General features: G+C 39.2%; 2 protein-coding genes across 8 annotated transcripts in view; one reads left to right on the forward strand and one right to left on the reverse strand.

The window, feature by feature from the left end:
* LOC105382868 overlaps positions 1-11,060 on the reverse strand; it is a 66,395-nt gene extending 55,335 nt beyond the window's left edge. For 4 of the 7 annotated variants that reach the window (XM_038109611.2, XM_038109600.2, XM_038109605.2 and 1 more), the window contains exons 1-2: positions 10,853-11,045; positions 9,951-10,144 (exon numbers count right to left, since the gene is read on the reverse strand). In XM_038109611.2, coding sequence (XP_037965539.2) covers positions 9,951-10,061 — 111 coding nt within the window. In that variant the 5' untranslated portion in view covers positions 10,062-10,144; positions 10,853-11,045. Of the gene's footprint in view, positions 1-9,950; positions 10,145-10,852 lie in introns of all 7 variants that reach the window. The other 3 variants (XR_007266661.1, XM_038109655.2, XM_038109618.2) reach the window with 2 other exon arrangements.
* A 3,413-nt stretch (positions 11,061-14,473) lies between these two features.
* LOC105397371 (tetratricopeptide repeat protein 21B) lies at positions 14,474-26,022 on the forward strand. Its single transcript, XM_048623269.1, has 13 exons — positions 14,474-14,688; positions 14,853-14,959; positions 15,064-17,128; positions 17,216-17,501; positions 18,071-18,264; positions 18,467-18,859; positions 19,425-19,529; positions 21,047-21,218; positions 21,688-21,871; positions 23,322-23,525; positions 23,904-24,002; positions 24,772-24,890; positions 25,723-26,022. The coding sequence occupies exons 3-13, from the start codon at positions 15,200-15,202 to the stop codon at positions 25,959-25,961; spliced, it is 3,924 nt and encodes a 1,307-aa protein (XP_048479226.1). The 5' UTR covers positions 14,474-14,688; positions 14,853-14,959; positions 15,064-15,199; the 3' UTR covers positions 25,962-26,022.
* Positions 26,023-26,050: the final 28 nt, after the last annotated feature.

Below are 26,050 nucleotides of genomic sequence, written 5' to 3' on the forward strand. Positions count from 1 at the left end.
CGAATATGGAAAAGACCGGCTTTAGCGCTTGGATTCGCTACTTTATATTTAAGAAAATGCTCGTTTCTGGCACCATGAATGCTTCATGGGCCTATCCCACTGATACTGGCTTGTTCCGGACAAACAAAATCGCCCTTTCTGTGACTTATCTGAAGGTACTACATTGGGGCCACTTAATCTCCCTGAAAGCTGTAAATTTAAAATGCGTGTTCACTATGTGCATGTGTGTTTATTCCTTTGTTTTTAGTATTTAACAAAAATGTATAAACTTGTGTTTTTAATAAATAAATGGTTGATTATTAGGATAAGATATCATTTAAATTATGCATTAATCTGATTAATTAATTTAATGCACTTTTCAGTTAAGAAACCTTGAGCAAAAGTGATGTGTCACACATTAAAAGAGACCAGAGGATCGGTACTATTACATGAAGTAATCAAATAAATAAATAATAATAAGATTTAATCATAATTCCATTTTTAAACCATTTTAAATTGGTGGTCAGTTACTGGCATCGTGTGTGGTCAGTTACTAGATTTTAGTGGTCAGTTACTGGGAAAATCACTACTTTTTGTTTGCAAAAATATATTAAAAAATGAGTAACTTCTACATGTTTGCTGTTTACTCAGGAATGTAGCTCTGTTATTCTAGTTTCTAAAACAAAAATCGGATTTAATAAGCGATAAGAATTGAGCCCGCTACAGATAAATTACTGGAACAACTCCCTTAAGGTGGTCAGTTACTGGGTGTTTTGCTAGTTTCTTTCTTTCTTTCTTTCCTAGTTTCTTTAAAAAAAATCTACGATCTCTAAATGCCTTTATCAATCAATTATACAGGGTGTAAATGAATAGCTACTACATATAATGAAAACAAGATCTACACCTATGGTTAAACTGCACAACTTTTCCTTAGAAACATAGCTTCGGAAAAGCAACTTGTAGGAGGTAGATAAATGACTCAGGCTGATTTTTCAATAGTCAGATAAAAGTTATCTGGGGAATAAATGTGATGCTGTCGCGTCAGAATGTTTGTATGAGATAGGTAGTGACAGTAACAATTATATTCCTCAGATAACATTTATCTGACTATTGAAAAATCAGCCCTTAGTTTGATTTAGAGACAGTATTGTTATACTGTCTACACAAGCTAATATACTTAAGATAGTTTTAGTGTTGCTATAAAGCTATAGCTATGCTGTTTGCTATCTCATTAATCTCTATTATACCCTTTAGATACCGTTACACACTCTACATGAATGTATATTAAAGTTTTCATATACAAAACATGTATTAAATTAGCTGCATCGATTTAAAGCTGACATACTGACATGGACATACAGGCATGTTAGAATATAATGTTATTTAAATGGACCAAGGGTCCATCCAAAATGATATACATATTTCTAAAAAAAGCTCTAAAGGTGCTGTTCAAATTTTTTGGCAAACTTGAGTCATCATTTATAAGGTTGAGGATAATGCCCATACATACCGGTACTAATTTATTAAATCAATTATAGGAGAGACAGTTAGAGAGTTAAAATCATAAATAGTGAGTGTAAATAATTATTAAGTATAGGTATATAATAAACAATCTTATCTTACACTGTTATCTGTTGATTACCTAATGTGGTTGTTTATAATTGGTGAATTTAGCAATGTGTTGGAACAACGTTAAACAATACAAGTTTTTAAAAGCAAAATGCATGCTGCTCCCTTGCAGTACGATGAAGGCAAATTAAATTATACCTACGTAAAAGTGCTTAATCTGGGTATACATATTTAATCAGGTATGTAGTTTATTGCTTCGATTAGGTATCTACTCCCTCAGTCAGAAAAAAAAACAACACACACACACGCCTTGTACTAATGTACTCCCTTGCGGGGTAGGCAGAGGTGCATTGCTGCACCCACTTTTCGCCAGAGTGTTATGTTAGTCCCAATGTAATAGGGGGCGGGCCTATTGCCATTTTACGGGCACATCCAAGACCCGAGAACAAATATCTGTGTTTAAACAAATCCCTACCCCAGCCGGGAATGGAACCCGGGACCTTCGGCTCAGTAGTCAGGGTCACTAACCACTACGCCATTCGGTCGTCGTCCCTCAGTCAGGTTTTATTTAATGTATAAAACACATGTAAGAAACAATCGTTTTTATAAATTTCAGTTTTTTTTAAATATTTCTAGTATTTAGTATTTAGAAGTGTAGTTATAGAACGAAAAAGCTTTTAAATTTTAGTCCAAACATTTCGATCAGTACCTACCTTGTACTTAGCTTCATAAATAGCTACACATTATTGTTACTTATCCAACTCGAAATGGTCAGTCATTGACACATTTTGGTTTATTAGTGTCACAAGTTACAAAAGTGTATATCTACCTACTTATAAAACTGACCGTACCGTAGGTAGATATAATTAAACGAGTGGAACTTGTGGAACCTAAGGAAGAATGTGAAACATAATCGCTTAGTAATCGGCCGGTCTGCGCGAAACCACCGCCATAAATCAACGCAACGGAAACTAACAGACAGATAGACGGACGCTTGACGGACCATGAGACTACACTTGTAAATAATTTATAGGACACTTGTTGAGTACTTGTATTAGGTAGGTATATACAGGGGGTTGCAAAAAGGTGAGAAGCCGAAGAGGGTTAGAGGAGAGAGGATTGTTATTGATTGATTGAGAAGTTTTTCAGGATAATCCACTTGTCGGCTTACTATACATACACTGCTTTTTCAACACCCTGTACATACATGTAGTTGTGGTTGTCATGTCAGGTTGCGTCCAGTTGTCGCAACAGCCGACACACCGGTTGTGTTGTTGTATCTCCCGGTGCAAGTGATACCCATGTTCCGAGGGTGCAGTACGTAACTACGAGTAGTACGACTCGTTTCTCGTATGGTATTTATTAGGTATGTAATACCTATATCATATTTTCACACCATATAATTATTGTATCATACTTATACGTTCACGGGTTTCTAAAAGTCTAAAAATAAAAGTTATTCAGATTAAGCTTTTGAGTCACCATCTTTTGCAAGGCCCTGTATATACCAGTTAATCTACTTGTTTACTTATACTATAAACCTATTTTGATTATCATTAATGATCTAGGTTTAAAAGTTTTAATAAAAAAATTAATAGAATTTCGACTAAAATTTCAAAAAGAATGTTCAGTTGCGCGCGTTGATGTCTAATGTATGAAATTTCGACTACTTTACTATTTCTAGTTTCATCTCCAATCTTGACCGGGCGTTTGCCTTCCGATACTTATCAAGATTATTAATAAAGCCTTAATCTTGTAAGGGAGATAAAAATAATACACTCACGGGCAACGAAACAGTTCCAAACACAAAATTCCGCCCCAAAATAACCTAATTTCTTTTAAACTTTTAATAGGAAATTTGAATAAAATGTTTACGATTTTAGTTGGTAACATTCTGGTGCTCTTTTAAATTCAGTTCAATATTGCAGAAGGCGTCATTAAACTAGGCTTTTCCGTTTAGGAGTAATTTGATGCTTTTCTCACTGGAGCTTTTTCATTGCCCGTGAGTGTGGTTATCTATCGACTGTACCTCCACAACAATGTCTCCGGTGTAGGGGCACGCACCGCGGCATGCATTGTATAATTAATTTAATTCTCACACGAGCCCGCGGCGCGGCGCTAGTCAACATTACACAATGCTACGCATGGAAAATTACGAAGTAAGATTAAGCATATTATTAAGATAACATATTTTACGACTAAAGTCAAATAATCAAATGAGACAACCTTTTGACCACTGTATTTAGTAGAGAACAATCCCCAGTTCAGCTAAAATGTTACTCTGATCACAATTTCCAATTCAGTTTCCAATACGAGAAGTTCATCCTAGCAAGCAGTGAGTTATGAGTAGTGTATAGGGTGGGAAGAAATCTATGTAGAACATATTTACTAAAGGACATACACTTTTGTACCTTGTCAATCTGAAACCGCCTATCAATTCATTGAAACATTGACGGTTCGTCAGTTTGACAAGGTACAGAAGTGTATAGCTACTTATGCAGCTGACTGTACCTATATCGTCTATAATTACTTCGCTTCATTAGGTAGGCAATATGGAGTCGCATAATTTATCTGTAAACGTTATTAAATTTTTATTCAGTCCGTATTTGATTGAAAACATTCGGAACTTTTCCAAACACTATTCAAAGCGAAAATCAGCCAGTATTAAATTAGAATGGAGATTTCCGCGGGAGCATTGCAGATTGGCGGGATAGCGCCGTGTAGTGAAAGGAGGTTCGAAAGTCTGTAGTACCTGCATGGAGCACGTTCATAAACCTCCGCTGCACCCTGGCTGCTAGCCGTGACTGTGTCTAGTTACTCTAGGTGTAGCTAATAGGGTTCCGCTGTGAAACAATGCCAGCCATTAGGTGAGTCTATTATGTGTCTGTCGACTGCTGCTCTCGTTTCGACGGACGTTTATTTGCTGAAATAATGCATTGCTGCTTCTTATACCTTCCGTCTTAAATTAATCCTAGTTATTACACTGAATTTTATACCTTGCGACCTCCTGAAATAGATCACGAACATACTGTATATATTTTCAAAATACTGTTACCTACTGGAATATTTCACCTTAGAAAATAACCGATTCCTTCCACTTAAATAGGCGAAATAGCACGTAATGAGCTTTGTACGACTGTTTGATTGAAATAACGGCGGGACCGGTGCCGCGTACCGTTCACGATAATATTACGTACCATCTACATATTTCTATATTTTTTTAATTGCAGAAACACAGGTAATGCGACCTTGTAGCATTACTCATCACTAAAAATTTGATTAACTCCGTCTCCGTCGCTCAACGAGCTTTAAGTATGATGGCTTAGCAAAAAGGCTTCTTTAGACTAGACATAGACATTCCTTGATCTTTACGTTTTTGCCCATAACTCATATAAATATAACAGGATATCAAGCGACGTTCTCTCTATGTTTAACCTTAATCATACTCGTGGATACATTACATCCGGCACATTATGCGCATGCGCGGGAAACACTAGATTCATGTCCATCTCACTCATAAGGAACATAAGTACTTAAGATCTCACTGAGCTCTACATAGGTTATTCTTAGGTAATTGCTTACCTTTCCCTAGAATACAGAAATTATCATATTAGATCTTAGGTATATTTTATAAAAATATCTAAGTGCCTATTTACAAATAAGTAGGTAGTAAACTTAAATAAGTATACTAATAATTAATACCTACTAAGTCGCTAATTATACCTACATACCTAGTAAGTAGGTACCCCTAATAAATAAATTAATGAGTAACTTGGCTTAGCTTGTTTTCTTATTAAAGCTCTAAGTAATAAGATTATCACTTCATACCTAAAGTGGGCCTTCAAGAAGAGCACTTTCCCACGAATTTCGACAATCACGTACGTCATTATAAAAAACATTTTATAAGTACCTAATATTACACTGGAGTCGGATAAAAGCATTTTAACCATTTTCGATGTGAAAATAATAGTCGTTAATGATTGATATGTATGATTGCATACGAGTCTTCGTCCGCCGCCGCAGAACATGGAACTTTGGACAAGCGAACAAGGTGTTGATAATCATTTTTTGTAGCTTCCTAATTAGCTAAGAAGTGTAAACTAACAGAAACCTTCAGGCAAATCATGAAAATTGCAGTTTTTTTACAGCAGACGCCACTCTGTATTATTAAATACTTGTACTGAGATTTGATTTTGACTGAGACTGAATTCAATATACTGGTTATACTGAGTCTACATTCAGCAGGTTTTCATACTGTACCTTTTCGGTACTTACAGGAACAAAAACCTCTACTTAAGCAGACCAAAAAAGCCGTAATTCTTGTTACAAATACAAGGAAGACAATATAAAGTACACATATATAGTGTTTTTGTATGTTTATCAACTGCCAAGTAGTTTTACACAATCATTTATGTGAGAACACTGTAACAATGTGCTAAAAGCTATTATGAACAAATAGAGAGAAAGCTGCATGCAAGAAAAACTTAATGGCATCGAATTGTCTTGTGTATTGAGGCAGAGCATCTTTACACATGGTACCTAGGTATATCAGTTTATTACTTAAAAACCTCAATAAGTAGTTTATTAAAAGCCCACTTTTATTTAAAAAGCTCTTAATATGTTTGATTAGGTAAGTTACTTTTAAGTAAAATAACCTACTTAGCCAATTAAAGCGTAACATAAGTTGTAAAATGTCAGCTATGAAAGTTCACAACAACAACAGTTACGGAAGAGCGTGATCCGACTAGATAAACGCAAATGGGCATACAGACGGACAGATGGACAAATAGTCGTGAATTATTGTGATCACGAGCGGAGCCGCGAGTCGTGCTAGTTCAGCAGAAAGCTCAAAGCTCGGGGGTGTCTTCTGCTATCTTATAGACAGAAGCGTGGTGTGTCGTGGGTGGGTTTATGAATTCACTTAGGCTGCGTATCCAGTTGGCATACAGTTTGCCGTCAATTAATTAAGTGGAAATTATATATGAAAATTTGTTTGGTATCAAAAAACCACATGTACTTATACGGAGGCCATATTTATTTCTAATACAAATAAAAGACAAAGTATTATGTTTCAATCAATCAGCCAAAGTGAGTCAAAAGAAAGTGAATTTGATATCATTTCGACCGCGAAATGAGATTATTTACCACGTAAGATAAGTAAGTAATTCATAAACCCAATCCGACCAATCAATAAGTAAATTGTGTAATACAACCTTTTGTGAAAGTAAAGTATTATAGATAGACAAATACAAATTTATTAGAGAAGTATCATGTATCAATGAACTACGGGTATAATAATCTATTTTGTACCTTTATATTTTAAGAGAAACACGGACATAAATGCAAGAGAGAAGAATAGTGATAAAAAAGGACCATTGTTAGTATCTGAAATATTAAAGCCCTTGGCCAGAAACGCCGCTACTTATAAGTTAATTAGAGTAATTTTAAATAGACTAGGTAGGTAAGTACCTCAATAATATTGGGAAAAAAATTCAGGGTCAGTTTTTGGCTTTTTCAATAATTCTCCTCCTCTGTGATTGGATTAGATTATTGCCAGATGATATGAAGTAATAATAACTTAATAGACTATTTTTTGTCGTATCTGTTCAGTGCTCGCGTGCTAGTGTTTTTTTACTCATTATTATTATAACTCTGATGTAACTGTTACTTCAGACTATCAAGATCAAGATAAGTAATATCATTGCAGCGCAATTAAGGGGGTAAGCCGGTAATAAGTTTCAATAAGAAAGAACACAATACAAACTGTTTTAAAATCCTGGCTTACGTAATATAAAATGTAAGTAAGTATAGAGTGTTGTGCTGTGTTGCAGTCTATGGTACGCAGGTGGTACCGAGGGTCTTGACCGTCCGGCCCTCAGCAACTGCCCTTTTACATAAAAATGTATGTAACGAGTGCCTCAATTAAACTAAACTCAACATTACCCGGCTAATCTCTTAGGCTTTGCCGAGACGAAGACTAAAATTAAATACGCTATGGCTTCGCATCCTAATACTACCACATGCAGTCTCAGTACACTGTATGGTAAAGCCCCAAAGGGAAATCCTTCTCTGAAGAATGCGATAGCCGAAGAAATGAATCAATCAGTGCCCTGCGGTCAGCACCGACACTGCCGACAGGAAGCCACAGCCCTCCGTACCGACTAACCAGCTTGATAATAATATAACGTCGTCTTGTTTCATCCACTTGGAATTGTTCTTGTTATTCTAAGCCACTCTGAACATAACAAATTGCATGCTTGACGAATTTAATGAATAATTAAGAATTATAAAACGTAGATCATTATGTTTTATTACCTACCTACATATTTATTTTTACATAGGCATGTAATAAGAATTGTTTGGAATTCAGTAGAGGAAATTCAATATTCATATTCAAAGTACTCATCATAATCATCAGCTAAGATGCACGCATGTCCTCTTAGCTCTTAGATATAACTTCTAACCATCAACTATAATAAAGCTAGCGCTTAGTGCTTACATCTATACCTATACCTATATCTATAAAAACTGACATTAAATTATGTTGTGAGCTAAACAATCTAAAGCACTCACTGTGGGTATGGGTAATTAGGTTTGGTGTGAACCAAGCCAAGATTGTGCAAAAAAACGTGGTTTATGGCCCGTCACAGCCGCAAATAAACTTTAAACTTAAAATTTGATTATTTATGTAGAGGCTCTTATTACGTACTTTCTTCTTATAGTATAAGTACCTACATCGACTTAAATTTTACATTACCGAGGTAAGCAATACAACTGAGTTATGAACACCAGGCAGAGATTGAATATGGCATGTAAATGAGCATTTAGCAATAACGATTACATGGGGCAGCCGCTTGCATCGCATCAGCTCGCGGTGAAAATGTAATTACAAGTGCAGCCAGTGATGGCACTTACCCGGATTAATTGACGACCAGCCGTGAACCCGGGTGAAACCGACACGAGAAACTAACGAAAGTTATAGGAGACCGAGCCATCGTGGTCGGTGCATAAAATTCATAATATTTCCAGAGAAATGGTCAAGTTACGAACACTATCGCTACTTTTGGAATTTCAACCTCAGTATTGAACATTCTCAGCATTAGGTACATTGTAATTGCAGAGGAGAATTCAGCGAATGCTAATAGGCGTGCATAAAATTTCTTACAGCCGTATTAAGGTTTTAATCGTTCCATAAAGCGTCTCCATAAACATAAAACTCGCTTTGAACGAAAGTTATCGTCGATAGCCTATCGATGCAATAAAATAGATCTTGATCGTGTTTCGTAATAATCTATCGCTAATTTGTTGATATCCCACGCTGTGTTTAGAGATCAAAAACTGTTCTAACTCACGGAGCTTAGTGCTCATTGTGCTCCTTATTGCCTAATCCGGTTTTGTGAGCTTATTGTAGCAGGTTGCAGCGCAAGAAGTACGTCAGTAATGTTATACGTCTCTCAGTCTCACTGGTCATAAAGTCATAACAATACAATTTGAAACGGGAGAAGGGAAAAGATGCTCAGTTAGATTGGGTCAGTGGCCCCCATTGTGTTGGTCGGACAATCGGCGTGTGATGCAGCTGATAGTGGCTGCCTGCTGCGGCCAGTATCTGAGGCTCCATCGCTGGTCCATTCATGCTGAGTCACGGTTCACGGACCCACGATGCAGCATTTGGATCGAATATTGTGTTTACACGCAAACTGGAGCATCAAACACTGGCTTTGATGCGTCGATTTGAAGCGTCGGCTGGCTTTTAAATAAGAATAATTGATTCCATAATAAGAAACGTGTAGTCACTCAAATGATGACCGACTCTGAATCGATTAATTTTTTTCCCGACCTGCCCGAGTCTTCGGTTGCATGTGCGTGGGTTTTTATTATTCTTGTTGGAATTGCTCGCTCTTCAAAGTTTGAATATGAATGCGTCCCTCCCTTGGTCTTGTATATTATTATATGGACTATGGACCAGCATAATGACAGCGAAGCGTGCGTTGTCAAGATGAAATCGTGACTCCTTTACCTATCCGTGGCTTTCGACACCAATGCATACCGTGTTCGAGACCTTTACGAATTGAAGACTGTCATCATGGATAGCAGAATAGGTAGATTGTGAAATTTTGCATATCATCATCTCACCATGTTCTGTCTTATAGTTGATCATGATCCTAGAGACCGCCGCAGCGGTTGCTGATTCTAACTGTTGTGCAATAATCCTTCCTCTAGCAGGAGGCCTATATATGCCCTTAGGTGGACTATTTACAGGCTGACTGTGTGTGTGTTTTACGCTAAGTTGCTCGAAAGAACTTTAAACTAAGATCAACCTTGATCTGATCTGCAAAGCAAGGCACCAATAGATAACACCCACCTTATCAGTTCCTCCCTTCAGTTTAGGCTAAGTGACTTACCCCCCAGGTATGCCGATGAGGTCCCGAGCTGAGGCTGCCTAGACTGGCGGAGTCGTAGTGGCGGGAGAAGGCGTAGGAGCCGGGGTGACCCCGCGACACGCATTGCCCCATATGCCCTCCTACTGCTCACATCCCAGGCACTCCGAGCGACACTGGTCACGTGTGTGTGCCACTGGATGGTTCATGCGTGTAGCCTGGAAAGATACGGTGTGGTTGGATTTTGGAAATTGGAATGAGTTTATATCAATCTGTTTATTTAATCTCAAACAGGTACTAAATTGACAGGTTCTGATGAACCTCAGCAGTCGATTCTCCCGCCAATAGAACGAATCTGATGTGATTAAAAAGCAGACTTTAGGATTAAACTTATCATGCGGAGTAGAACCACATAGAACTGTCATTTTGGGTAATAGAAACAAATGACTGTCTGGTTCTTTATTACGTCATCGAAGGATGCTATGCTATTCTTGTCCGATAGGTATTTTGTTTATGACTCAGATCATCTCTGAATACCTAGCAGTCTACTAAGTAATAGTGCTCTAATAAAATTTTACCATAATATTTATTAAGGGAGAACCTGTTAAGTATTTATAGGTAGTTGTATATGTGTTTCTATACCAGTATATGTAGGTACTTTACTTACTTACCTATAACTTTATACGTAAAGTTATTATAGTTAATTATCATCTAACTTTACTTTTTTGCTACTAGAGATGGGCTGTGTATAGAGATTCAATATTGTGATGTGATGAACCCAAGATACCTATAGGCTCTCTGATGGTATCTACGTTACCTACTACTCAACGTAGGTGCAATAACTTATGGTTTAACCTAGATTTTAATGTCTGAATACGAAGAATAATACGAAGCCCTTAGATTAATGAATAGAATAGCTTACTCACAATCAACACATCACAACCACAACATTTCCTAGGAACCACACAGTTCACGATTCACATCAACAGATTCACTCGTTTCGGGTTCCTAAAACCCATCACTAACCAGTATTTCAAACACTTGTGGGAAAGAACAGGGTTGTTTTGTTTTGAACTGTCGATTTGTGTTTCGCGGTGTTGTTTGTGTGTGTATGTGTGTGTTGGTGGCACGGGCGGCGCGCGCAGCGACCGGCTAGCGACTGCGCGTGCGCACGAGACTGGTTGAGGAGGAGTTGAGAGGACTCGCTGGGGTACTCTGGTTCATCTGACTCTCGTATGGTTGGTCCTATCCTAACTTAGGAAACTACATGATGTAGTGCCCTACATATCCATAGATCGCAGTCATATTGGCTGAAAACGGTCAGGACGGGTTCCGCTCATCTGGCATAATCTTTATTGACCAAAACTCATTTCGCATAACTCGTATGGTCTAAACTTTTTTGGCCGATCCATCACTTTGCCAAGACTTATGTGGCATAAGGCTCGTTTCGTCTAAAACTCTTTAGGCACAATCTTTAAACACCTAAGTTTCGTTTGCTCAAATTTATGTTCGTCTATACCTATGTATAATCTTGTTTCTCGTAATGTTATCTTAATAAATAATATATTAAGTATGTAGTAAATGTACAAATTGTGGTATTTTTCTCCTACATCCCGAAAATCACGATATTGTATGATCAAAAAATCGAAAGTTAACGACCAATATAATTATTACAAACCCCATGAGATCGAAACCTAAAAATAGGTGCGACGACGAGCAAAGCGAGGAGGAGCGTGTTAGGTGCACATGTTCATCAAAACCAAAGCGGAGCGCAGCGAAGCGGAGCGGAGCGTTTTCCAAACAGCGGAAACAATACAAGGCACCAGTTTGCGCTATGTAGGGAGACGCTCCGTCAAAGTTAAAGCCAAACGAATATTATTTATTACTTTGTATAAACCTAATAAACCTATGCCATAGCATTATTAGGCTATTCCAGATTTGGCCATACCATTATTAGGCTAAACAATGTTATGCGAAATAACTTTTTACTAAACGAGATTTATGCCATACGATTTTCGGCGTAACGAGACTTTGAACAAACGTTACTATGCAATACGAGATTAGGCAAATAAATCTTATGCCAAAAAAGGTAGAACCGGTCAGGACATTTGTTACCTACTTAGTCATCATCATCTCTATCAATGATGTGCAGTCTTAAACGTACCTACTTAACTGGTTGTTTCTGTAGGAAGGAACCTATATCATTTCGGGGATCACACAATCTGTTTTTACAGATATTTATCTATCTTCTTCGGTGTTGGGGACAAACTTATAGACCTAGAGCAGAGATTTGGTTTCCCTACCGCGGTAAAAGCCAGTCAGGCCTAGTAGCACGGCGCGCATTTACGACGTGTGACGTGACCTAAGTTTTGCATCGCGCTCACTCACAACGCGCAGCCTCAAGAAGACACGTCTTAAATGCGCCCCGTACTAGCCCTGGTGATTATTAGTCTGAAGAGTCTATTTAGGAACAGTGGATTATCCGTCACCATCCGTTGGTATGATATACCATCCCGGAATACAGCAGAACTAGCTATATTATTATTTCTTGAGTAGAAGCGACTAGCCGTTGCTTTGAGCCTATATCGTTAAACGCCCTCCTCCATCTCTCGATAGTATTGGTAGTGGCTGGATGTGAGAGGCCATGGGCAGATGTGACCCCATATATGGAACCTTTGTCAAACAACAGTCATCTGATCTAAATATAGTGCCACAAACTTATCTGTTCCGGTGAGAGCGAACTAAATTGGTCCATACCTCATTACTTACTGTACTAATGAATTTCATATTGACATAGATTATATGGACCAATTTAGTTCGCTCTCACCGGAACAGATAAGTTTGTGGCAATAGTGCCAGTGTATAGACACTTACGAGCATGAAAAAGTTTCATTGACACATGGAACGTCGATGGAATGTGGAACTTTTTCATTGATTGTGAGCGAACCTATGTTGGATGATGGCGATGGCGTGGTGACTGGTGACAATAATCATGAATTTCTGTATTAAGTACCTAAGTACAGAAATTGTCTGGTACCTAGGCTGTACTAGGTAGGTACTGCTAGCAGTACCAGATAATAATGTCTACGTGTTAGATTCGAGATCGAATCGAGTAGACCATGATAGTTCTCCTCACTCCTAACCCTCGCTTGACCGAGCGTTGACTCATTCATTCACCGGCACAGACGCATATTTGGACGACACCATGTGTAAACAAACATGTGGCCACAATGCCGCCATCGCCTTACTATGGGTTCAGTTATGTATATGCTAATTAATGGAACTAAGTAGTAGCGGGTAACATTGAGCAACGGCATTTGCACAAGTACTTTGGAACTAAACGAATATCTAAACGGCCTAAATTCCTCAATAATTTATCAAAGGATACCTAAGTTCCTTTTTTAAAACTGAGATTAAAAAATCTCTTAAGCCTTACTAAACATGTGTTGAAACTAAGTACTTACTTACTTACAAGTTACAAATGATTGCAAATGGCATGTGACGGGGTTAACAGTGATCAAAGGAAACTCTAATTTTAAAGATCTGAAAATCAGTTAGTACTTATCTAAACTCCAGAGTTCACTAGACTGGTTTTTAGACGGGGTTATGCACCTAAGTCTATAATAAAAAATGCACATTCTCATAGTCCACTACACTCAACCCACAACAATCGTGATGAACGATTAGCTACGGGCTATCAGGCTCATGCAGACGGATAGTCAAGGATTCAAGGTTGACTTAAGTAAGTAAGTAACTTATATTTACGTAGACTACCGAAACAAAAATAAATGAAGTAAGCACACCTTTTGTAAGTAAGACTTATATTTGTGCGATAAAGAATCTCAAATAAAAATACAATTATAATTAAGTAATGTAAGTACAATCATCATTAGCTGATACAGCAACAACCCTTCATTGCTGATGGATGAGGAACTATGCCTGTTCCACGCAATATCACCATATTCTTGTGTCCAACTCCTTACTCATCAATTCTCTACAGCCCTTTGGCTAGCCGGCTCCCTGCCTAAAAAGGCGTCCCACGCTTAGATTGCATTGCATTACATCCCATTGCCATACTTGCATAGAAAAACAATAAATAAATGTCCCTACATACATAATATAATAAACGATGAAACTGAAGAAGGTAATAATGAAATGAAATACTTGTATTTATGTTTCCATTACTTTAATCTTTAGTTTTATTGTTTCTATGTTGTTAAGTGTAGATGGCAGCACAATCTGCACAATACGGTTCTTTCTACGTAGCTAGGTATTTTAATTTAAAGCTTCATCTGTCACCTGAGTTTTCGTAAAATGAAACGTTTTGAAGTTTTGTAATCTACGCAAAAGCTATTCTTGACTTTTGCATTTTTAATTTTTAAATAAAATGTTTAAGCTTCTCTTGATTAAAATTACGTACGTACTTACTAGAAAAAAAATATAGCGCTAACTATTAAAATACCCACACATTTTAACAATTTAAATTCAAAAGAGGTTTTTTCAAATCATACTTTTTAAAATTTTGACATTGGAGGATCTGGAACACCAAAAAAAAGTTTACTTTAATAAACTTTTTGTGTGTGTTGTTTGCGTAAATATTTTGCGGCGTAGGTAATTGTTTTTCCTAAATTAAATTAAAACAGCTTATTTTAACAATAATCCATGTCTGGAATGATAACTCGATCAAGAGATTTTTGCACGCGAGTCCTAAATGTTGTGAATGATGTTGCTAGGCAACAGTACACTGTGTCGATGCCAGGCGGTAAGAATATGGCAATTATTTTCTGTTTAGATGATATTATTTGTTTCAGTATTGGTTAAATGTATCACTACTTAACCATTATAAAAACATACCTCATAAATGGTACATGATCAAGATTCTATTACACTTTGAACTTACTCATAGCATAATTATTATTTTATTAGCTATAGCTACATTGGGATATGAGAAAAATGGCAAGAATATAACATTTGTGCATACAGATGTCCCACAGCAGTTCCAAGGAAAAGGAGTTGGGAAATTATTGGCACAAGTAAGTAATACTCACAAGTAGGTACCTATTCAATGCTCTACTTCTGTTATACTTATTTATTTCTGAGTAGTAGGTCCATATTTAATTGTGCTTTTTTCTTGCAGTATGCCTTTGATCATGCTAAGGAGGAAAACTTGCATGTGACATGTAAATGCCATTTCTTGGCTGCTTACTACCAAAACAACATAGATAAGTACAAGGGATTGAAAGTAAAATTGGATTTAGAATAATTAGAAAATAATGGATACCGCTTGGCATAGGTGTAACATACATTATTATCTGCGTGAAAAATATTATGGAAAAGTTAAAAAAGTATCTAAACATGTAGCATCACAGCTGACTAATAATTCAGATTTCTTGTTCTACCATGGTATTGCCCAAATTTTACAAGGTCAAGTCCAACAGGGGATAAATGAACTGACCCCTCTTCAATCAGATCCTGACTTACTCCTGGCGGTCCTCATAGCTTTGATTTATGGCCACAAGACACTGGCCACCCTGGAGCGAGACACTCTCCACAGCCTGGAAATAAAACTGAAGGAAGAAAGAAAACAAGGCACTGCCAGGTCATATTACTTTGCTGGCTTGTTTCTATCTCTGTCTGGAAAGTATGAGAAGGCTTCTGAGTACATAAACAAATCCTTGAAGAGAGACTCAAATAATGTTGATACAATCATTTTAAAAGGCTATAATGACATGTACCTGTGCAGTGGAGAGATGCAGGTGTCGGTGCTGGACTGCCTTGAGCTCGCTCTCAACAAGAGCAACAAACACCCTGAGGGCCTCCTCGGACTGGCCAAGTACAAATACTTTGCTAAAGACCACACTGCTTCTAACCTAACCCTTGATAGACTCATAGTCAGTGACCCGGGACAAGTTGTACCATTAGTTGAAAAACTGAAGAATGAATTTGCAATGCAGAAGTGGGATGCAGTGTATGACACTCTTGAAAGAGTGTTCCTGCAGGAACCTGATAATATTGAGGCCTTGAAAATAAGAATTTATCTAGCCCTTTGCAAGAACTCTGACTACATTGAAGCAGCAGATCAGTTAAACAGATTCTTCACAGTTATGGAAAATGAGGAGACATACAATGGCTACCAATTCTACACAACTGCACAGATTTACTCTAAAACATGTTGTAAATCAAGCTCCGTACTCTCCCAGGCTTACAGATTTGCCCAGTATGCTTCAGAAATGTACCCGCAGAATGTGGACTACCTGAGTGAGGTCGGCTACCAGTGCATCCTGCAAGGCAAAACTAAGGATGCATTAGGTTTCTTCAAAGCAGCCAGTAAGTTAGACAGCAACTCTATTATAGCCCTGTGTGGGCTCACATTGTGCCAGATGTCAGAGAGTGGAGCCACGGAGCAGGCGGCTCAGCAGATTGAGCTGCTGTTTGAGATGCAGGGCTCTGACAAGCTGCCACTGCTGTACTTGCTTTCTGCTAAACTCAATGAAAAGAGCTCAGCTAAAGCTGTTACATTTCTCAATACTGCATCTGAAACAAAAATCGCAAATGCAAAAAAATCTCCCTTCAGTCTTTTGTATATAAAAAACCTGGACCCTGACTTCATGTTGGATGTCTACAAGGAGTACAAGAAACATTTGCCGAAGAAACCATCTGTTATAGTGGGCTACCTCATCTACACTCAGGAAACAAACCATGCTTCTGTAAATAATTGTTTGAAGATTCTGGATACAGTGTGTGAGGCGTGTCCAGGGCTTATAGCGGGTTTGTACGAGCTAGCAAAGCTGAAGTTTCTGTTTGGATTGTCAAGTGAGGCTCACAAGTTGGCCCAACACATTGGGGAGTTGGACAACACGCATGCTGGCAGCCAGATCCTGTTGGCTCAGATCCACATCCAGCAACAAGCATTCACAAAGGCCGCCCAGTGCCTGGAGATGTGTTTGAGCTACAACTTTAAAGTCAGAGATAGCGCCATCTATCACTTCCTCAATGGAGTAATTCTGAAGAGCGCCAACCAACACAAGGAAGCCCTGGCAAGTTTCACCACAGCCCTCAGTATTGTCAACAATAAGAATGCTAATGTGAGCAGAGTCTTTGATTCCGATCTCAACATCATTGACAAAGCAACTCTGTATGTGCAAATCATTGAGATACAAAGTGGACTTAGCCAATTCTCCGAAGCTGGTATTACTATGCAAGTAAGTTATGTTAAACTGTTATTATTAATTCACTTTATAATTCAGTTCGAGGAGACTTCTTTTACTAATCAACCATTTTTATTTCAGGATGCTATTAAGGACTTATCATTCACGTCCGAAGAAGGGCGCTTAGCGTTAGCGAAGGCTGAATTGGCTCTAAAGAAAGACGATGTCGATAAAGCTATAGACATACTGAATGAGATAAAGCCCGGTCAGCCCTACTACTTCCAAGCGCACACGAAAATGGCCCATATTTACTTGAAGGAGAAGAAAGATAAGGCGATGTTCACGACTTGCTTCAAAGATGTCGTCAGTAACCACCCCATGGCAGACGCGCATACCATGATGGGAGATGCCTACATGTCTATTCATGGTGAGTTCTACATGCCAATGGCTGTATGTATTATGAATGTATGTAATGTTTAAAAAAATTGTCTTTGGTATCTACAGTTATTGGGTAAACTTCTTGATACAATTGTTGGTCTAACGCAGAAACCATTTCTAGTACCTTTGGGGTAAGCTAAGCTCTTACGCCTGTGAAAGATATAGTGGTCTGGGCCGCACGCTATTCGTCAGTCAGCCCCAGCGCAAACTTTTCTCCTACTGCTCTTGAATCTTAGCCGGCAACTTTGGCCACAAAACCATTCTCTACACTCTCCCCATAATGTATGGTCAGCTGCATACACTTTTGTACCTTGTCTAACTGACTACATAACAAACCGTCAATGTTTGAATAGGCAGTTTGTGAGTTCGACAAGGTGCAAAAGTATACAGTTACTTATGCAGCTGACTGTAAATTAACTTGACTATAGTATACGAAAGATGCCTGGCTACCCATAGCACAGGGTATCCTATTTTGGGAGAAAGAAACCCAATTCTAGACTAAGTAGGTAAATAAACGTTTTTTTTTAGATTTTCATTATTTTTCTATCCCACCCGCAGAGCCAGAACAAGCGGCGGAGTGCTACGCTGCCGCGGCGGCCGCCAGCCCGCGCGACGTGTCACTCGTCAAGAAGCTAGGGGCGGCCCTGGTCAAGATGCACGAATACGACAGAGCTATACAACACTACGAACAGGCCGTGGAGGCAGTGGGTGATGAGGAGCTCATGTTTGAGTTTTTGGGTGTTTTGATCAAGGCATGTATAGGTAAAAGTGTAGTGCACTCGTAAGCAATGAAAAAGTTTCAGTGGCATAGCAAGCTACTTAGTGGGTGGAACTTTTTTATTTTTATTTAAGGTTTTCAAAGTATTTAATTAACGTTATGTATTTTTGTATAATATGTATAAAAAATTGTCTAACACGGTAAAACATTTATTTACACTTTTTTTGCATCCACAGCTAAAACAATACGACAAAGCGGACGCAACAATATCAGAGGAACTAAACCAGCCTCAAAACAAAGAGAAAGACATGAACACCCTCAAGCGTCGCGTCAAATTCCTCGACATTCAGGCCAAAGTACGCGAATTGAAGAACCCTACCGCTGGCAACACTACACTAATACTTACTGAAGCTAAGGATATTCAAACAGCAATTGTGAAAAGAATAGAGATAGATGCAAGGGGAGACCTGCAAGAAGAAAAGAGACTGCTAGCTTCGTTGTTGTGTTCTTTGGCCAAAGCCAAGTCTGCAAAGGAACCTGCTGTCGCCGCTAATCTTTATTCTGAGGCGCTGGTCCAGTGCCCGAGAGATCCGGATACTTTACTGGCCTTGGCTAAGTTGTATGCGCAGGTAATTTCATTTTGCAATTTTTAATCAAGTCAATCGAATATTAAAATCTAAACAAAGACTCCCCTCCCCATAAAGCGACATTCAGTTACGTTCCCTATGTCCACCATTAGCAAGGCTATAGAGATACTGAAAACGGAGTTATATTATCCATCGCATCGTTGATCACTTCACTAACCACTACAATGTTTGGCATATTACTACGGCTATTCTCGGACTATGATCTACTACACTCACGAGCAATGAAAAGACTAGCTTTATGACGCTGTCTTCAATATTGTAGTACAGTTATCAGCGCATCAGAATATTACCAACTTAAAACGTACTTAAATATTTCTTAGTGGAACTTTTTAACTAGTAGCTGAGTGGACACCTTTGACGAAGACAGCAAATTCATTATATAAATATGATTTATAACCAGTACTTATATTAGATGAAATACCTATATTTTTTATACCTATCACTTTCCCTGTTTCTATGTAAGTAAATGAATATTGCTGTCTAAGCCAAATATTTTCTTTCTTTCTTCTTTCTTATTCTATTAGCATGCAACCATGATTGATTTCAGATGAACAACCAGGAGAAGTGTTCTGCGACGTGCGCGGCGCTGCTGAGCGCGCAGCCCGAGCACGAGGCGGCCGCCGTCATGATGGCCGACCTCGCCTTCCGGAAGGTAAACCTTACTATACTGTAGCGCTTCATCATCATCAGCTTATAGCAGTCCACTGCTGGACGTAGGCCTCTCCCAAAGCATGCCACTGGATGCGGTCTTTAGCTTTCCGCATTTAATCATTTGTAGCCCTTAGTGTCGTCGAACGCTTTAATTTAGATTAATAGTTTTGCAATCAATCATTATTTGCTAACGATACCATACCAACCGATGCCAAAAGTTTTGCGGCGGTGAATGGAGATCTCGATGAGATACTAAGGTGGTCGCAGCATTTTGGCATTTCCGTCAACCCCAAAAAGTGTCAGGCAATAATTGTAGGAAGTTCAAGACTTCTATCCTGTCTGGACTACACCACTGTTCCACCAGTTCAATTTGACGGTCGTGTGATACCTTTCTCTACAACTGTCAATGATCTTGGTCTGATCATAGATGAGCACTTAAGTTGGGAGCAACAGTTAGACAAAGTGTCCCGCAAAATCTACGCTTCCCTCCACTCTATGCTTCGCCTTTGAAAAACTTTCTTCCACAACACACCAAACTAGCCTTAGTAAACTCTTTGCTCCTACCTATCTTAGACTATGCGGATGTGTGTTACTTGGATCTGACCGAAGTGCTACTCAATAAGCTTGAACGCTTATTGAATACCTGTATCCGTTTCGTTTTTGGGCTACGTAAATATGATCACGTTTCTCAGTACCGTTCACAGCTAAAATGGCTCCCCATTCGTAATCGTAGGAATCTTCGTATCCTATGTCTCCTTTTCTCCGTTCTCCACGAGCCTAATACTCCTCCCTATCTTAAATCCATGTTTGATTTTCTTTCTGACACTCATACACGTCATCTCCGTTCCTCCCATAATCATCTATTAGCACTGCCCTCTTTCCATTCTGGTTTTATGTCTAACTCCTTCGCTGTCACCGCCGTTCGCCTATGGAATAATCTTCCCGAGAATATTAGAGAAGCTTCTCGCCACATCTTCAAGCGACTAACCCGCGCTCATTATCTCAGCAACTTAAATAAATAGCATTTTCGTGTACCTGTCTGGATATTATATTATTATATGTTTGTATATATTATAGTTATGTATCCTAATATTATATGTATATTATTATTATCTTTTATAAATTTATATAATTATTTGAATGTATTGTTATTATATATTAAGATAATTATTAAGTGACTATTTAGTTTTTAGTTCTTTCATCTTACATTTTTCCTTTTTTTTTTTTTTTTGCACATCTTTGTAAGTACCTGTTTTCCTGCACCTCCTGTAGGTTGGCTGGTAGAAAATGCTCTTAGCATTAAGCCCACCTTTTGTACATGTATTTTTATATTTGTGCAATAAAGAATTAAATAAATAAATAAAAGTTAATCACGTCTGACACTCATACAACAAGACGCGAATTTTGACACTCAGGTTTCATTTACGGGCTTCACACGTAGGTTTCGGCTTAGTATACCCTTTTTGCTACACCGTGTGTACTATATTTATGAACGTCAATATTTCACATACTTCCCAGGTGGACCTAGAAACAGCGCACCGGCACCTGCAACAGATCCTCTCCGTACGTCCGTGCAGCTACTCGGCGCTGGCACAGCACGTGACGGTGCAGTGGCGGCGCGGCGCGCGGGCCGAGGCCGAGGCTGCCCTGGACGCCGCTAGAGCCGCCGCTGGGGACAAGCTTGATGCCGGTTAGACTACGTTTACTCATTAAATACAGGAGTCACTACACAAAGTACTGGGTTTTTATCCGGCTCGAAGGACCAGATTTATGTAAAGTGCAGGTATGCATCAATTCATAAAAAAGTACTATTTATCTGTCGTCTCACTCTTCTTCTCAGGCACCACCATGTTGCTAGAGTCACCTGCAACGTAACACAAAGTACAGTCAGCTGCGACGTCAATGTTTGAATGAATGAATAGGCAGTTAGTGAGTTTCACAAGTTTCAAAAGTGTATAGCTACTTATGCAGCTGACTGTACCTTATTTCCTCTACCCTCTACCAACAGCCTATCTTCTTTAACGTTTAATGTTAGCTAGTACGGTCAAGTGCAGAGAAACCTGACCCCCCTCTCATAGTAACAATGCTTCTGAGAGGGGTCAGGTTTCTCTGCACCTTACTGTACCAGTTAAAATAAACAAACCTTTCCACCCCTCCAGGCTACTACTACTGCCTGGGCCTTCTCTCCAGCTACAGTGGCAAGCCCAACGCAGCGCTTCGCCAGCTCAACCAGTGCCGGCGCGACGTAGTGTGGGGGGCGGCGGCGGCGCGCGCCATGGTGTTGTTGTGTCTCAGTCAGGACCCGCCCGAGGCGAGAGCTGAGGGTTATGGGGCTGATGACGGGTGAGTGTGGGGCGGTTTATACCTTGTTTCACGCGGCAAGACATCTGATACAAACAAAAAATACCCTTATTCGAATGTAATAAAACGTAATAAAACTCGAAAATTAGTAGGTACAGCTCCAGAAGGCCAAATAACTTGTTTGTCCCCGAACATCGGCTAGCCAAGACCACAAAGTCGATAGACATTGTTGGTCCCAAAATATACAATAAAATACCAGATGGCATAAGGGAGTCACCAAGTTACAATATTTTTAAAAATAATCTGAAGAAATATTTGAGCCAGAAGGCTTTTTACACATTTGACGAATTTATTAATGACAAATAAGTATGGCTAAGGTACAATAGGTACAAAAATTTGTATTTTAATTATCTTTGACATAAGTATTAATTTAATTTAACTAATTTGACATACCTTTTGTTATATATTTTATATTATGTAATTATTTAATGACACATTGTGACATACCTATTATCAATTTGTAAATTTGTTTAATATACAATTATTAATTTGTATTAATTAATTATACCTAATTATTAAGCTGACGATGTAAATTTAACAGAAAATAAATGAATTATGAATTAATAAGGGTCCTGTCAGATGTCTTTCCCCGTGAAACAAGGTATAAAAATGTGGATAAGTTTGAACCAGTGCCGACGCGACGCAGTGTGGGGGGCGGCGGCGGCGCGAGCCATGGTGTTGTTGTGTCTGAGTCAAGACCCGCCTGAAGCCAGGGCTGAGGGGTATGGGGCTGATGATGGGTGAGTGGTGGGCGGTTTATACCTTTTTTCACGGGGAAAGACATCTGATACAAACAAAAAATACCCTTATTCGAATGTAATAAGGGTCCTGTCAGATGTCTTTCCCCGTGAAACAAGGTAGGTATATAATGTTTTGTGGATAAGTTTGAACCAGTGCCGGCGCGACGCAGTGTGGGGGGCGGCGGCGGCGCGAGCCATGGTGTTGTTGTGTCTCAGTCAGGACCCGCCCGAGGCTATGGGGCTGATGATGGGTGAGTGGTGGTTTAGAATGATTTGTGGGGAAATTTGATCCCTAAGGGCGAAGCTCCATTGCTGCGGTTCGTTGCCGCACTGCCTTGTTATCCATATATAGTTTTATAGGGTAATTTCATGTCCTTAGGGTGAGGCCCCATTGGTGGCCATGACGTAGCATCGGACATGATGGAGCATCGCCCTAAGGGCAACTTTATATACTGACATTAAAAATAATTAACATAATAAGAATAGCTCATATTACACCTCACGATGACGCTATGCCAAAAATACGTAATTATTAACATTGAGAGTCAAATAGTATGTTTATCAGCACCACTACCCCCTAATCGTCTACTGGTGAACGCTCAAAAGGAGCACCACAACCCACGGCCTTCCTCATTCAACATCTAATAAAATCACTCGTATAAACTAATCATGCCTATTAACCCACCATCCAGTGACACGCGCGCGCTAGCCCTCCGCACGGCCGAAAAGCTCCTATCAGAAGTCCCCGTTAGCTCCCGTCGTTCACTCCACGCGCTGCTATTGGCTGCTTCACGACAGAAGCCACAAGCCGAACGCGTGCTGCATGAGTTCCTGCCGCTGCTGGGGGAGGATGCGCATCAGGACGACCCGTATCTGCTGCTGGCTGTTGCTAATGCGTGAGTAAAGATGTGTGTCAAAAGCAGTGCGTTGAAGTTGTCGTAAGTGTGATTTATAAACGCGAGTTAAGGTGCCCTCGACATAAATTGATATAAACATGAGTTAATGTGTCATAAACGCTAATTAAATAAACAACGGCAACGTGAAGTATATAAATAATATTACGATAATCGTGCACGGACTCACACTATCTTACGATATCCGTGTCTTTAATCATCATTTTTACTCTTACTTAGTGCGCTTCACTTATTGTAACGGGTGCCATACAACTTTTATATTGTATCTTGACCTAAGAAATATTTATGCCAATCAAATTGTATTATAAAGTTTTCTTTTTAATATTAGTACCTCCATAAAACACAAATATTTACTTACAGGTATAACGTTCTCAAACAGCCAACACGAGCGAAGAATATTCTGAAACGAACGATCTCTTCAATACCCTGGACACCGGAAAATGCTGACGGCTTGGAAAGGTAACGCCGAGTTCAAATCTTTTTTATTGATAAACTCTCTACCTAAATCTCTTTACTTAGTGTACGTATTAATATACCATAGATAGTCGCCTTGGGGGTCAATTAGTCCAACCCACAATTTTTTTTGAGGCTAAGAATGATTGTCCTCAGTAGACTTTAATCGATTCTGAATTGTTTTCTATACACAACTCTTTAAAAAAATGTGGTTAGAGTTAGACTAGTTGACCTCCAAGGCGACAAGATAGTCGTAGTCCGTTTTCGTGTAATCTCCTCCTCGTTAAATCTGTCTTCTTTATAATATTACTGTAGAAAATTTTAATAACTACTAGCTGACCCGGCGAACTTCATACCGCCTCTTACCCTATCCTACCCTACACTACACTACACTACACTACCCTACCCTACCTTTCTTACCTTTTAATTAACCTTCCCTGGACTTCCACGAATATTTCAAGACCAAAGACCGAATATTTCAAGTTCAGCCGTTCTCGAGTTTTAGCGAGACTAACGAACATCAATTCATTTATATATAATTATATAGATTACTAGCTGTTCCCGCGCGCTTCGCTTCGCCTTAAAAAGTTTTCCCGTGGGAATTCCGGGATAAAAAGTAGCCTATGTTCTTTCCCAGGGTCTAAACCGTATGTATACCAAATTTCATTCAAATCCGTTCAGTAGTTTTGGCGTGAAAGAGTAACAGACAGACAGACAGACAGACACAGTTACTTTCGCATTTATAATATTAGTTAGGATTGTATCACCCCCACAGATGCTGGCTAGAAGTGGCGGACAGCCAGGTGAGCGCGGGGCGCGCGGAGGCGGCGCGCGAGCTTCTCACCAAGATACTGAACCACAACCGCTCCTGCGCACCCGCCTACCAGCTGTTAGGTGAGTTGTCCACGTGAAGCGGAGTGTAGCCAACATGTATTGTTGAACCTATAATACTTAAGGTAGACATACTGAGTCTGCCCACGATGAATATAACTAATATAGAGCAGCATCTATCTAATGTAAGAGAAGAAACTACTTATCTAATGTAGAGCAGAAACTAGCAAATGTTGAGCAGAGCATAACTTATGTAGAGCACTATCTATGTAATGTAGAACAGAAACTAGCTAATGTAGAGCAGAACTTAACGTATGTAGAGACGCATTTAACTAATGTAGAGCAACATCTAACTAATGTACAGCAGAAACTACCTAATTTAGAGCAGAACCTATCTTATGTAGAGCAGTATCTTACTAATGTAGAGCTGCATCTATGTAATGTAGAGCAGAAACTAGCTAATGTAGAGAGCAGAATCTAGCGTATGTAGAACAGAAAATAATCAATATAGAGCAACATGTAAGTAATGTAGAGCAGAATATTACGACTGTAAATAGATTTAGACGACCGAATGGCGTAGTGGTTAGTGACCCTGACTACTGAGCCGATGGTCCCGGGTTCGATTCCCGGCTGGGGCAGATATTTGTTTAAACACAGATATTTGTTCTCGGGTCTTGGATGTGCCCGTAAAATGGCAATAGGCCCGCCCCCTATTACATTGGGACTAACATAACACTCTGGCGAAAAGTGGGTGCAGCAATGCACCTCTGCCTACCCCGCAAGGGAGTACATTAGTACAAGGCGTGAGTGCGTGTTTTTTTTTTTAAATTAGATTTCACACTTAATAGTTTTGAAGACGGTCTGAATTTCTCTAAAATATCCTTTCCACTATCAGGTTTCCTAGCGGAGAAGGAGCAAAACTACAAGTCAGCCGCTCAAAACTTCGACAACGCGTGGCGTTACACCGGCAAGACGAACCTAGCCGTCGGGTACAAACTAGCACATGCCTACCTGAAGCTGAAGAAATACCCCGAGTGCATCGTAGTCTCCACACACATCCTGAAAACACACCCAGACTATCCGAAAATCAGAAAAGAAATCCTGGAAAAGGCCAAGACTAATCTTAGAACATAGGTTAAAGTGCAATTTGAAATTAGTTTAGTTTTGTACATGTATCTTAATAAATATGCCAGAGAAACGTTCTATTTTAATTTTATAGCTAA

This window comes from Plutella xylostella, chromosome 9 (assembly GCF_932276165.1).
Source record: "Plutella xylostella chromosome 9, ilPluXylo3.1, whole genome shotgun sequence".
Taxonomy (NCBI): Eukaryota; Metazoa; Arthropoda; class Insecta; order Lepidoptera; family Plutellidae; genus Plutella; species Plutella xylostella.